Source organism: Ostrea edulis, chromosome 3, assembly GCF_947568905.1.
Source record: "Ostrea edulis chromosome 3, xbOstEdul1.1, whole genome shotgun sequence".
Taxonomy (NCBI): Eukaryota; Metazoa; Mollusca; class Bivalvia; order Ostreida; family Ostreidae; genus Ostrea; species Ostrea edulis.
Window position 1 is genome coordinate 64,280,026 of NC_079166.1, and position 14,945 is coordinate 64,294,970.

At 36.8% G+C, this 14,945-nt stretch overlaps 1 protein-coding gene across 2 annotated transcripts in view; it reads right to left on the bottom strand.

Moving 5' to 3' along the window:
- Positions 1-2,701: 2,701 nt before the first annotated feature.
- LOC125675843 (dynein axonemal heavy chain 5-like) overlaps positions 2,702-14,945 on the bottom strand; it is a 50,229-nt gene continuing 37,985 nt past the window's right edge. For both annotated transcript variants that reach the window (XM_048913663.2, XM_048913662.2), the window contains 16 exons: positions 14,555-14,860; positions 13,612-13,869; positions 13,168-13,362; positions 12,816-12,971; positions 12,411-12,593; positions 11,077-11,320; positions 9,915-10,360; positions 9,612-9,779; positions 9,201-9,476; positions 8,599-8,763; positions 8,050-8,244; positions 7,521-7,783; positions 6,848-7,004; positions 4,114-4,455; positions 3,771-3,897; positions 2,702-3,524 (listed from right to left, as the gene is read on the bottom strand). In XM_048913663.2, the coding sequence (XP_048769620.1) occupies positions 3,238-3,524; positions 3,771-3,897; positions 4,114-4,455; positions 6,848-7,004; positions 7,521-7,783; positions 8,050-8,244; positions 8,599-8,763; positions 9,201-9,476; positions 9,612-9,779; positions 9,915-10,360; positions 11,077-11,320; positions 12,411-12,593; positions 12,816-12,971; positions 13,168-13,362; positions 13,612-13,869; positions 14,555-14,860 (3,768 nt within the window). In that variant the 3' untranslated portion in view covers positions 2,702-3,237. The remainder of the gene's footprint in view (positions 3,525-3,770; positions 3,898-4,113; positions 4,456-6,847; positions 7,005-7,520; positions 7,784-8,049; positions 8,245-8,598; positions 8,764-9,200; positions 9,477-9,611; positions 9,780-9,914; positions 10,361-11,076; positions 11,321-12,410; positions 12,594-12,815; positions 12,972-13,167; positions 13,363-13,611; positions 13,870-14,554; positions 14,861-14,945) is intronic.

Sequence of the window (14,945 nt, forward strand, 5' to 3'; positions counted from 1 at the left end):
CGTCTAATACGTTGACAGCGCAGTGTTACCATTAGGGCAATCTCAGCTGAATATAATATATATATGAGCGGACTCCAATTTCAAATGCATTTTTGTAGTCTTGTTTTGTTTCGGTATAATAAACAATTTATTGCATGATAGTGAGGGAGATATGAAGATTTATTCACCCAAGAAAAACCATATTAATTCCCCTTCAGGAATATGATTTTTCTTGGGTGAATAAATCTTCATATCTCCCTCACTATCATGCAATAATGTATAATACATTACACAAAGACAGCCGAGGACCCAAAGATCTGTTGTTACCATGGATCAATGGGGAAATGAAATAGCTAGGGCCTGTCTTTGTAACAGCAATATTGAATATCTGTTATTCATGCAAGCAATGTGTATGACCTGAAGGTGAGACATTACACAGATTTAAGGTCATTTGGATAAGTCAAGGTCACTTGAAGAAAAAGATTTTAAAAATCAAGTCTTTTGACTATCATAATATGTATTGTAATTGCTTACAACTGGAGTTTATGTATCATGTTCAAAAACAACTTCAGTTGTAGACAAGATCACTGGGAGATTTTTAAACATTTTGAATATACAGTACTTACATTTTGATATGATGTATCACAAGTTTGTAATTTAACTGAACATGTCTTCCCTTACTCGTTATTAATGTAGTAGTGAGGGCTATACGGACCATGGACTTTGGCATTAGTAGCTCAGTGATTGCAGCTCCTGACTGAGTGATGTAGGGGTCAAGGGTTTGATTTCCAGTCAAGCCACAGATTTTTTGCTTTTCTATATATTACAGTTGGTGCCATTGACCATCCCATGACTTCAGGTAAAAGTCTTGCCTGGGGCAAAAGAATCTGGATTTTATGTTTTTGGGGGCAAAGACAAATTGAAGGAGGGAGAAATGTAGTAGTTAGGGCTATACAGACCATGGATTCCAACCTGGGTTGCTCAGTGGTTAGAGCACCTGACTAGTGATGCAGGTGTTCCTGGTTCGATTCCCGGTCCAGCCAAATATTTTCTCCTTTTTTGATATATTACATTATCATGTGATTGTGTGTGTTTATTTGGAGTGACAGTATGTTTATCTGGAGTGAGAGTACATTTAAGTTTATCTGGAGTGAGAGTACATTTAAGTTTATCTGGAGTGACAATCTTTATCTGGAGTGAGAGTACATTTAAGTTTATCTGGAGTGACAATATGTTTATATGGAGTGACAGTACGTTTATTTGGAGTGACAGTACATTTATCTGGAGTGACAACATTTATCTGGAGGTCAACAATCTGGAAGCTTCAGAACTATATTGTTTAGCATTAAATAGTTGAACACTTTCAACTCTGAAATGGATGTAATTTAATTGACTGTATAGTTTTGTTTTGAACCAAGTGTCCAGAATCCAAGGTTTGACTGTACATGTACAAAGCATCCGAGTATACTTTCAATATTCCTTCAGTTGATGACAACTACTAGTCACATTTATCAATGTTCTGTCAGCTGATGACAACTAGTTACATTTACCAATGTTCTGTCAGCTGATGACAACTAATCACATTTACCAATGTTCTGTCAGTTGATGACAACTAGTCACATTTACCAATGTTCTGTCAGCTGATGACAACTAGTCACATTCACCATGTTCTGTCAGCTGATGACAACTTGTTACATTTACCAATGTTCTGTCAGCTGATGACAACTAGTTACATTCACCAATGTTCTGTCAGCTGATGACAACTAATATTTACCAATGTTCTGTCAGCTGATGACAACTACTAGTCACATCTACCAATGTTCTGTCAGCTGATGACAACTAGTCACATAAATTTACCATTACTGTGTCAGTTGATTACTAGTCACATTTATCAATGTTCTGTCAGCTGATGACAACTAGTCACATTTATCAATGTTCTGTGTCAGTTGATGACAAATAGTCACATTTACTAATGTTCTGTCAGCTGATGACAACTAGTCACATTTACCAATGTTCTGTCAGCTGATGACAACTAGTCACATTTACCAATGTTCTGTCAGCTGATGACAACTACATGTAGTCACATTTATTAATGTTCTGTCAGCTGATGACAACTAGTCACATTTACCAATGTTCTGTCAGCTGATGACTAGTCACATTTACTAATGTTCTGTCAACTGATGACAACTACATGTAGTCACATTTACCAATGTTCTGTCAGCTGATGACAACTAGTCACATTTATCAATGTTTTGTCAGTCATAAGCCTTTGTGGTTTCAATGCAATCTACTTTGAAATGATTAAATTTTGCGGGAGCTTAATTTTCATGGATATTCCCATCCCAAAAATTTCAAACCACCACAAAATTTATGTTTCAATGTACAGAAATCATATCAACAGAATTACATCTCAGGGAACCAATAAAATCTTGTCCATCCACAGACACTTAAATGATTCCACAGCCTGTCCTGATGATAGTGGTGTCCTTTCATTGATATATGAAATAAGGAATAAATGTCTAGTTTTATTTGTATGATTGGGGCATACAAAAAGCAAGTGTAATTTCTGCATAATCTGATTCATTGATTAGACATTTTACTACATTTGTACATATTTCCATTGTTTATATAAACCATAATGCTACAAACTAGACATTTACACCTTGTAGATAATTCCATCCAAAACTTGTGTAGATTGTCAAATCATAATTTAAAAACAGTGTTGCATGTTATATTTTATTATTTCAAATCAACACAAAATTTAAATTTTCTTCATAATATATTGTAAACATGTAACAAAACAACAATTCTTGGTGCATGTATAACAACAAATGGAGTAAATAAATAAAAAATTGAATATTAAATGTTTAAGAGTACAATTTTGTGCTTGTTTGGGTAAGTCATGAATAAATGTGTAATATTACTGTCACAGTGGAAACAAGGAGAAATATAAAATAGAACACACCAAAAATAATCATACAAAAATACTGTTCTGGTTAGAAAAATAACTGGACGGAATAATAGATTTAAATATAAATACTGGTATACAAATCACATCTTGAGGAACTTAACTGGGCTTATATCACAATCATCGTAATGCTTTGTAGAAAACAGAAAATGACACGGGTTTAGTGACCTGGTGTCCTTATCAAACTGTCATGCATCACATATTTTATCAAGTTAGTTAGAAATGGCAAAACACCACACAGAAAAAACACCGAGTTGCATGTTTTATCACAAGTCTGAATGAATTGCAGTTTATTTTATGTCGCACAACAGAGCAACACCACGCAGGATCCAGTGATCTGGATTTTTGTTGGTCTTCAGTTGTAGTGGGAAGATGTATGTCAAATCGGTACGCCGGGGCTTCTTGTACACTGGGCACTCGTACAAATTGGAAGTCTTGCTTGGTTTGTCCACATTGATGGCAAAGACGTGTGCGACTGGGAGTGAGGTGTAGAGAACCTTAGGTGTGGGCTCAATCAGGCGGCAGTTTCTGCGGTCCCATCCAGCACCATCCAGGTACAAGCCAAAAATGTACACACCTGTAATGACAAGTCACCTCAATCACAGTATCAAAACGGAGCACAAAAGGAACAAATTCCTTGCCAAGCTAAATAGTTTTACATAAAACTCGGTCAAAATTGTGCTTAAAACAAATTCTCCATAAGATACACACCGTTATGAAAATTTCACACCCATTTTATATGAATGAACTGGGAAAACTCTTCTCTGTGTGTGAATTATTACTCCCTTTAAAATTTTACAATAATATAGTGTTTATAACTGACCCTCGTTAGGTGGGGTGTGAATGTCCTCTTTCATCATCCTCGTGATGTCATTGTCCAACACAACAGCATCCAGAGCCCAGCCTTTGTGAGCTCTCGTAATCTCCTGTCGCATGGCGGTCAGGAAACCCTATAACATTAGGTAGCATGCAATAAGAAAACACACACTAAGTGTATTCTAACATTTAGTTTACATTTTATTTCTGAATACATTAACTATACATAAACGGCTACACGAATATCCAATGGAATCTACATCTATGAAAAGATGGAATGCAATTCCACATTCTACACATTGCTCATCTCAACCTGTAGATCTATAATAAACATCACATGGAATACCCACCTGTGGGTTAAAGAAGCCAGTCATCCAGAAGGAAGTTGGTCGACCGTCAAACAGCCAAGTAGAGAACTGCTGGTTTCGATCCAACAGGTCTGTAAACCAGAAACCCAATGTAGCAGACTCCCAGGAAATCTTCTTCCAGTTGGTGGGGACACGAGCATCAAACATGTTGTCCAGTGCATCACGGAGGTTCTCACTCATGATGATGGTTCCATCAATGGCCAGTTTCAGGTCCATGAGAGTGGTACGGACCAGTGTGATGACCTTCTGCATTCTGTCAATCTCTTGGCGAAGGAAGATGTTGATTGGCTGAAGCTGGCCCATCTTCCTCAATCTGTCTTTCACCTGTCATGAACGTTAATCTTACTTAACATTCTCTAGATGTACTATACGTATTATCTTATAACCAGCAAGAACAAAACACATGTAAATTAACCTTGTCAATTACATGTAAACTCTATACTAGTGTAAAGGTCAATACAATTCACAGCTAAAGAATACACATTAGGGCTATTCCAGAAATAAATACATGGGGGGTTGGGAGGCACCTTTTGTATATACCAAGCACCCATAAAAAAAATATATAAGAAATTGCCCCATGATCCATCAAATTAAGATAACTCATTTTACAATGACCCATCTAATTAAAAAAAAACTTAACCAGACCCACCGCAAAAATATTTCAAAAAATGAAAACAGTACAAATCTCGCGATGTTTTCGGAACAAACATTCTAGTAGCAAGCGCAGGCTCGTACTGCGAGCTCTAATGACTAAAGCACGGGAAATAATCCGAGCTAAATCTCAACCTCTAACAAGGAAAATTTTTTGACGCCAATCCCAGAAGTCCCCTGTCAAAAATAGCTGAGATCTCGACAAGTCACACCTTGGAATATGATTGTGAACTTAAGCAGAATATCATCCTAATCTTGTGGCCTCCTAGCTCCAAAATTTAGTGCACCATTAGGCGAAATGTTTAACGGAGTGCAATGTTTATGAAAGGCAGGCTAAGATGATGTGTTACGTCATGTCTACGTTTTGACGTACGTCATAATAAGGCAGACAGTGGCGGATCTAAATATGTACTTCTTAAAAGTCATACTACTGGGACATTATTATTACGTGAACATTAAAATACTAAATTCTCAATAGCAATTTATTATTCTAACCAAAAAAAAAAAAGGGAGACTAACTTCTTAATAACTGTTAGAATACGTGAGGGATCACAGGTACTGAATTAGTGGTATTTAAAAAATTACAAAAAATCGATTGGATTGAAAACATTTTTTTAAAGTCTTTGGTTTTTTTCCCGTGACTAAAAATAACAAGTGCTTCAATCCATTTCCTTTTAACATGTCTGGTAATGCAAACCACGATGACACCCCCCCCCCCCCCCCCCCCCCCTCATGATAACCAACTCCATGTCACTTGCTAAATAAATTAACGATTGAAAAATCCTTAATTCTAGTTTTGTAAATTGATCTTAATTAATGTATCCTCACAACAACAGCATTCCAGGAGAGGGGCTGAAATCAATGATGTTGCAATTTTATTCAATGATTATATGTGAATGCTGAAATATTTCTTCATTGTGTTACAACTAGGATTATGTACAATATTATAAAACTTGTTCTAATTTTCTCTTTTAGAACATACCATTGCTACAAGGGGATTATCATATGAATTTCATTTTTCTAATTAATGGTCTTCAGTTGTAGTGGGAAGATGTATGTCAAATCGGTACGCCGGGGCTTCTTGTACACTGGGCACTCGTACAAATTTTCTAATTAATGAAAGCTGCCCTCGCTCAAACGGTAGCAGTCAACATATTAGTCAATGATGCAGTAATGCCTGTGCGACATTGTATCACAGTAGTTCCGAAGAAATGATGTCACATCAACAATCAAAGGCATCTATGAAGGGAATGTTGGAAAGATTGGGAGTCCAAGCGATGCTATTATCATGAAATGGGTATGGATATGTTTTTCCACGAATCGTTCGTCTTCTACTGGAGCCCGCACCCGGAGGCCTCTATATCACCATCACAGACTGATAAATATAACGCATCGGTACCCTCGCATAAATCAACCAAGGTTTGCCTATTTTTATTAGAAAACAGAATACCTATTGGTTTCAAAATATTCCCAAAATCGATGCACTGTAAACTGTAATAATCTACAGAACAGAGTTCGCCGCCATCACGTCCCAACAGACCCTACTAAATGCGCCTCTAATTTGAAGAGTGCCGTAATGGAAAGTTATGCGCTGCAAAGAGCGACAACTCGAATAGTTCTATGTTACTTCCGATTTCGAAAGCACGTTTTCAATTTTCCCTCCGACGTTTTGTAACCAACACGACAAGAGCGACAATAAAAATATTCTGAAAACTCAACATCCATGTGGCACAAAATTAAAAAACAATAGAAACTACCCACTACCCATAATAAATATTTTATTAACAGTCCAACCACGGACCAAATAAAATATGAAAAAATACGACCACCCACACAAAAAAATGTTGTTTGCCGCCCGACCCCCCCATTTGATCATTTCTGGAACAGCCCTTAGTACAACTGATCCCTAAATTACCATTTGAAGAGAAAAGGCTTAAATTTATTTTTCTCTCTCAAATTTTTGGACACATCAACACTATCACTTCTTGGAGACAGACATTTCTCTTTCTCTCCAACAGAATAATTGTACTTCTCATTCCTACCAACTTGAAGACAACCCCCATACCTCGTGAGGAATGTAGTCCTGTGGCAGTTTCTCCAGCATGTCGTCTGCCAGTCTGTACACCACTGTCTCTCTGGTCTCTCCGCCTCCGCCACCGGCATCCTTTGGCTGAATGTCCACAATGTTGGCAAGCATCGTGGTGGCAGTGTTGGTCTGGTATCTGAGGAAATGACATGGGACTGTATGTCTTGCACTTCATTCAAGTAACATTGTACTGATGCTATCGTAGTCATGACACGGCTCTATTTCAACCAAGCCAGCAAATCTGTAGCTCCAGTTAGGGTCAAAAAAGGTCAATAGACCTATCTAGATGTATTTAAGGAATGAAACTGATACTTAACCATATTCTAAAACATTAAATGGTTGGGGCAAATTTTGCTATATATAAACCACCTTATTTCTTATCATTAATCTTTAAATTTATATCAACACTAAAATATGAATGAAAATATCAGACATTCAGAAAATCTTGTGACAAAGTCCATGGCCATCATATGGCATGGAAAAGCAGCTGGCCATTCTATACAATATATTATAAATTCATTTCATGAATGTTGATCATTCTTTTCCAATTGAAATCAAATTATATTACTATCAATCTCTACACCTACTTCAAAGAGATTTTAACAATTCCTATTTATGCTATGAGGCGTGGAATCAGCTTATTAATACTTACGTAATGTCAGCATTCGAGTGCAGACCGAAGCATTCTGGAGAGTCTCTGAGGGGCAGGGTCTCAATGTAGGTCCGGTACTCGTCCAAATTCTTACATTTTGGGATCTTGTAACCGGTGTAGAACTGGAAGCTATCTGAGAACATGGCCTCGCTGAACCACACTTTACAGTATGTGTTCAAAAGTCTCTTGTCATAGTCGTCTGTGACACGACCTCCATACTGTACTTCTCCTGCCATGTATCTGACAGTGTTCCAAGACACACCCTGTATAGAAGAGGTTTTTTTTATAGTAACTAATATTACAACATCACAAGAACTCAAATCAATAATACATGTATACAGAAATGAAAATATTAGAAATACAAAATGTCTTAGCCTTGACAAAATTTGTCTTTTTGACAAAAACCCATTACTTCGTAGGATCTCAAAGAGAAACTTTCGAAATAATCTGAAATGAAGTCATTCTTATAGCAATACATCTAATTTTCCCCATACCCATTACAAACTGGTCCTTATTGTCTGTTACTGACCTTCTTTGGATCAATGTCATCCAGATGGTTTTGTATAAACTGTACGGTGGATGTGAAGTCAGCTTGATTAAACTCATAGGGGATGTTCCATCCGATAGGTCCGAACTTCCTCCTCTCCTGTACCGTGGTGTGCAGGAACGCTACGCCGTACAACATCGGTTTCCATTGGGGCAGGTTTGTGTACTCCAGTTGCTCCTGTTATTCAATCATACAAATATATAATCTTCTGCAGTGTAACTTACAACATACATTTACATTGGTATGCAAGTATCGTTGATTACATACAATGTACTTTAAAATCACAGGAAAGATTTGCATTCTTTTGAGTGTGTATACTATCCTTGTTATGTGCTGTCACATGTTTGTACAAGTAACCCAAACTTTTGATTCACACAAATCACATTGTAATTGGGCTAAGCATTGATGAAAAACCATCTTTTCACCCTATGGATTGTAGTCTAATTTCTAACAATTCCCAAGAACAAACATAAAGAAACTATTTTTAATTATCATTATTATCAAGTTGAACAAAGCTGAATGAGTTATAACCTGTGTGATAAGGGCATATGTCCTTTTGAGACCTGCTTTCACACCCTGTGGAGGCTCATTGGTGAACTTGATAGAGCTCTGAAGGAGGTTTATGGGGAATTTCGGATGTTCCTCTGTAGTCATCCATATCCTAAAGTTCTCATTTACATTCTCAGCTGAAATGATCTGAAATAGTGACACAGTTTAATGCAAAATGTGCTCGATTTTAAAAAGAAATTCAAACATTGATCAAATTACTTCAAAGAATTCATAAACACTTAATACATGTGTATGTTGTCTAATATGTCCTATGTAACCTAGTAATTTTTGATATACGGAATGGACATTGTAACAATGAATGATGACATGAACAGGGAGTAATATACTTATCTATATTCAAAAGAAAAACAATACATCTAAGAATATTTAAGCCTTCAAATCAAAACTTTCTGATAGGCATTTCTATATGTCTTCCAATTAAAAAATGAAAAGAAAACTATTAAACAAAATAAGCATGAGCAAGAAATTGCTGTAATGAATCATGCTTCCAGGATTTAAAAATATGTACCACTGTCTCTCATAAAAATGAGCACATAGATCACCACATGTCCAAGTTTACTTACTGAATCCAGGCATTCATCCATGAAGCCCAAACCCAAATGACAGTTTTGGAGGAGGACCCAAGAACCGTCCTGCATCGATCCCGAGATGAGCCTGCGAGCATGGACTTCCTGACCTTGACCCATGGAGATGTAGCCACACTTGATGTTGTTTTTCTTGGCCAGAGCCATGATATTTTCTGTGGGGTCAGACCCCATGGACAGGAAACAAACCATGGGGGTCTTTATATTGGATTCCTTCCACAGTTCCTCCAAGTTCAAAATCACCCCCTCAGCAAACTACAAAAATTATACAGAGGAATGAAAAATTTCATACTCTCTGCTGTATTTGCATGTTTTCCATTTCACGACATTCTATGTATTTAGATATATCTCTAGTACATAAGACTGTCATTAAACTTCACAGCCACATACCCTGGAACCCATAGCTTCTGCAATGTACGTTTTCGCCATAGGCACAGTTCTGTCAGGACACCATGATCGGATCAGGAGCAGTTTACGGAATGTATCCAACGTTGTGGTGTAGCCATCTGGTATGGTGCATTCCTCCGGAGCATCTTCATCAAACCAATTTTTCCAGGCCTAGAAAATTCCAAACACGGTACAAATAACCACAATAAACTTTTCCCTGTCTGTAGCAAAAATAATTTGATCAATCCCATAACTTTTCAAAATAAAACCTGGACAGCAGGAATTCTTCCTGACATCAAAACCTACCTTATCATTCCTGGCCACCTGACCACAGATTTGACTGAACTGTCCCAATTTGCTGAGCTCCACCAAGTTGAGCCAGGTAATGTCTGAGATCCATTTCTTGGGTTTGGGCTCTACGGCATTCAGATCCAGAGCGGCACCTCCTTTGATGAAGGTCTGGAATTCATCCATTCGGATCTTTCCAAGATTCAGCTCCAGCTTACAGGTCAGCAGAGTAGTGTAAAGGAATTTGTCTATCTCATACAGACCTCTTGCGGTGTAACGGAATACTTCAAAGGTCAGATACTCGATGATATTGTTGATACGCTTGCTGGTGATAGGTGACTTCTGGGAATTGGCCATGGACAAGTCGAAAAGTTCCAGGAACTGTTTAAGGGAAGTCTGGTACATTTTGTTCACCATGCTCATCTCCACAATGACAAAGTACAGGATACTTCCTCTGTTGGAGACTGCAGAAGGACCACAACATCAATAACAATTTTTTAAAAATAACCCAGTCAAATATGTTAACATCTTCAACTAAGAGGACTCTTTATATGATAAGGGATTCATAGGGTCCCCAAGATCAACACTAGTACTTTTCTTTCAAAATTAAGTATATTTTGTGCCACTATCCCAATGAAATTCAGTTCTTATTCTCAATTTAATTGGAACAACACAAAACCAGAAATATGACATGATCATAAACATGATGCATTGTTGCTATTTTTTGTAAGTCGACATTAAATAGCGATATTTCAGGGGTTTTTTCTTTCTAGAAAACATCAAGCACAGACTTGGACAAACTTAATATTGATACCACATATGTCCAGTACACATGCATGATAGAAAGGTTTAGCTTGTCCAAAGCTGAATTCTATGTTTTCTGAAAGGAAAACATTCATAAAATTTTTGTGAAAAGAAATGAGAATTTGCATTACTTTTGATGCTATATACGTAAGTGCACTCCAAATGATGATAAATATTTCAGTTAAATTTTATGAAACTGTATTGAACATGAAGACGATTAAGTCTTTCTATAAAATGTTAATTTTTACGAGGATCCAGAAAGGCTTTTATCATACTGTACATTTCCTTTCTGAGTAACATTATACGTACAGCTGTACGAGTTTTTCTGTTCCATTGTGACAGAAATCCCAATGAATTCAATCTCCCTACAACTTACCAGGTCTAAACTCCTCACGGGCGGAGTTGATTTTAATCTCAGTTTCTGCAGCCACTTTGAGTTTCTCACTGACATCCTCAGCAGTTGCCTTGGTGACCTGCAACACCTCAATCAGTGACTCATCTTCCACCAATGAGCCCTGCGTGGAGGTCAGTCTGTATAGGAGGTTGTCTTCCAGTTCCTGCATCTTCCTCTTGTTAGCTGTTACCTCTTCCATGAGGGATACTCTTTCTTGCTCAAGTTCCTGTTCAATACAAAGATCAAAGCTTCAAATATAGTTCAAATCATTGTCCTAGATCTGCTATGCATGTATTAAAAACTGTCTCCTTTGAAAATCACAAATAAAACTACATATATCTGATATATCACTGATGTTTCAACTCTTCAAATATACATCATAATATTAACAGTGTATTTAAATGAACATGTATCTACATAGATGTGACATGTACAGACAGTACACCAAATATACCTTTTTAACCCTGTTTATGGGTTCACAGTGGTGTGCAAAAAATTCACGAGAATTATGAAATTTTCATTGCATTTGACAAGCTTCATATTGCAGAGTATTTAAATGTTTCCCTGCCCACCCATTCACAAGAGGTACTTCCTAAAAGAGCTGAACGTAAAGCATCAGCTGATTCATAAGCATGAAATAAATGTCTATGTTTGAACAGATAGTTACACACTACAAATCTGCTAAATTAAGCAATATTCCTGTAAACTTCATGCAATTAAAATGAATATCTTGAATGTATAAACTGCAAAATTTGAGTCAAGGTATCAGTTTTAGTAGAATTTCAATTCATCGTGCAGTGGGTAAGATCATAAAGTAAAATTTTAATCATTAATATCATTCCTAATATACTTCTATTTTCAATACTAATGGTGTAAAAAAAACACCATATGTACCATATTTGTTATGCATAAAAGTCATTATTATTACTCCTTTTACTCCACTAAGTTGAGGACCACAGTTACATGTATCTAAACCCAATATTTACATCTATCAATGTCAGCAATAAACCTTTCGTGTTTCATTGTAATTCTTCAAAAAACATGCATCTTTCAATTTGACACAAAACCAATATTAATAAAAGAAATGATGAACTACAAAATATGAATATTTAAAAAATCAATGCATTATGAAACATGTCCTGGTTGTACTAGAAATTTTAATAAAACGAAACCATGGGGTAATTCATGCATGATCGCTTTTGCTGATGATGCAAATGTCCCACTGCTCCTTTGATTTTTATATCCCCATAATCCTTCTAACTAGATATTTATTCTTTATATAAACACACATAAATATGATACAATGGATTTTGTACCTGTTTCTCAGTCAAGATGACCACTCCCAGCAACTGATCTTCAAGACCTTTCATTGTGACAGTGAAATCCACAATGGAGGTACGGGCAGACACCTCTGGTGTGTAGGTGGGGTTACCTAATTTTGTGGTAATGTACAGACGGAACCCATTCATCACGTCCACCTCTTTGTCTCCTACTTTCACCTTTAAAAACAAGCAAAAAATTATTTAAATCGATCTGTACTTGAAGTACTGAAAACACAATTTAAATCAACTTCATTCAAATTTTGCTAAATATCTTGCATCCTGTTTTCTTTCCCCCCCCCCCCCCCCCCCATTTTTTATTAAATACATGTATACATTTTAAATCATTGCAGAATTTAATCTGCATGTTAACTCACTATGTGAATGACATTACTGTATTACCTTGAATGTTGAGCCTGATTTGATGAAGTTCTTTTCCAGTACGTTGTCTAAGGCAGGGTCCAGCTCTTCCCCAACATCCTCAATGATGAGTGGTCGTCCTAGAGACAGACTGTCCTCTAGGTGGGTACGGAAGTACTTGTGGTTCAGTGCGGTCACCTATAGAGCATAACCCAGAGAAATCAGAACCTAGATACTCATCACAATACACACTTCCGCTACCCAATTCATCGTTTTGACAAAGTCTGTATTTCAAAAGTTATAAAGATTTTGCTTCCATAAAGACAAATGAGATGGAATACATGCATAATAGTTAAAGATCTGATACATCAGATCTGAAGAATGTTTTTCATACCTGCAATTCATTTTTGCCCTCTCTCTTCTTAATCCATGATTTGCCTTGTCCTTGAGGATCAATTAGCAATGGAAAGCGAGAGGCTTTTGTTACAATCAAACCGTTCTGGATGGACAGTTCATCATTGGGTAATCCTTCCAGATTCCACTCTGAAATTGTGGCATTGTCCACCAACATGGAAACAATATTCAGATCCTTTAAAGAAAACATAGAATTAATAGATTAGGCAGTCAAAAAACATTTAAATGAATAAGAAAGCAAAAAAATAATAATCATGATTGCATTACTTGAATACGGCAATAAAAATTCCCAAAACGTATATAAGTGATCAAGCAATAGCTTTTCTGAGAAATTATTTTCTCTTTGTGCTGTTTGTACAGGTACACGTCACTGAATTACAATTTTACCCCTATGAATGCTACAAATAACCGCAATGCAGCTTACATCACTAAAGGGGATTTTCTGGCCAATCATCTCCTTCTTCCAGCTCTTCAGAATAAGGCTACGGAATTCCTGATTGAACGGGCCTGTGTAGGACAGGAAGCCTGTACAGAGCAGGACATCACCCACCAGTCTGTGGATCTGAGCCTCAAATCCCTTACTAGCCTCAGTCCAACGAATTCTCTCCCCTGACAAACCTTGAATCAATGCAGTGGCATTGTTCATCTTCCTCCTGCAGGCCTCAGCATCATCCACTAATGCCTACAATATTAGGATTTTCAGTTTTATTTCACAGATTTATATATACACTGTACTTATACAGCTTTTACTGCAAATAGTAAACAAACTTTTAATCATAACTATGAACACCAATAAATCTAATTCAAATCCGATATTCATTCCCTATGAAACACATCTATATGCGAGACACCATTTTATTCAAGCAAATACCTTTTAATTAAAAATGAAATTTGATTTATAGTACACAGAAACTGTACTTCAAACCATTATTGAAAACAAAGTACTGAGAAAAACTAATTTTTGTGAGAGTTAATTTTCATTCTTTCCAAAGTATGGACATGCCCACAAATTCAAATCTTCCATGAACAAAAGAAAATGAACTAAAGTAAGCAATAATTGCTCTTCAACCATGAAAGCAAGTTGCAAACAAACATACTTATTAATTGCAAACCAAGAAATTTTACCCAACAAAATTTTAAAGTGATTTTTCAGCAGGGTTTAAATTTTGGGGGGTTGGGGGTGGGGTGGGGTGGGGATATTTTCTCTAATAAAGTGTTGTTTGTACATAAACTTTACTGCAATACTCTACATATACATGTACAGTAAGTATACCTGATCTGATAATAACCCTTATAAAAACACTTAATGTCCATATTTTCTGTAATACTACTAACATCTCAACCCCAGAAGTTGCATGCACACTAACCTGCTTCTCTTTCATGGCTGCATCGTACATTGCCATCACTGCTGCCAATTCCTTATTCTTCTCATCCAGCTGTGCCTGGGCATTGTTCAAATCCTTCATGGCAGATTGCAGACGAGCCTCTTGAATCGCTAAGTTTGCCTTTAGAGGCAATACTTCTTTGTTGATACTAAAGAAGAAAGCCATAGCTCTTGTCCAGGCACAAAGACCGGCCACATCACCACACACTTTCTGAGCTGTCTCCAGAGAGTAGTCCTCCATGGTTAGGTAGGGCTGTAACAGCTCCACCGTCTCTTCATTGATGGTATCCTGTAGACATCAAAGTCAAAATATATTCTGCACACATAAGAACAACCAAAGGATTGTGTCAAATATATTCACATTGAGATGAAGT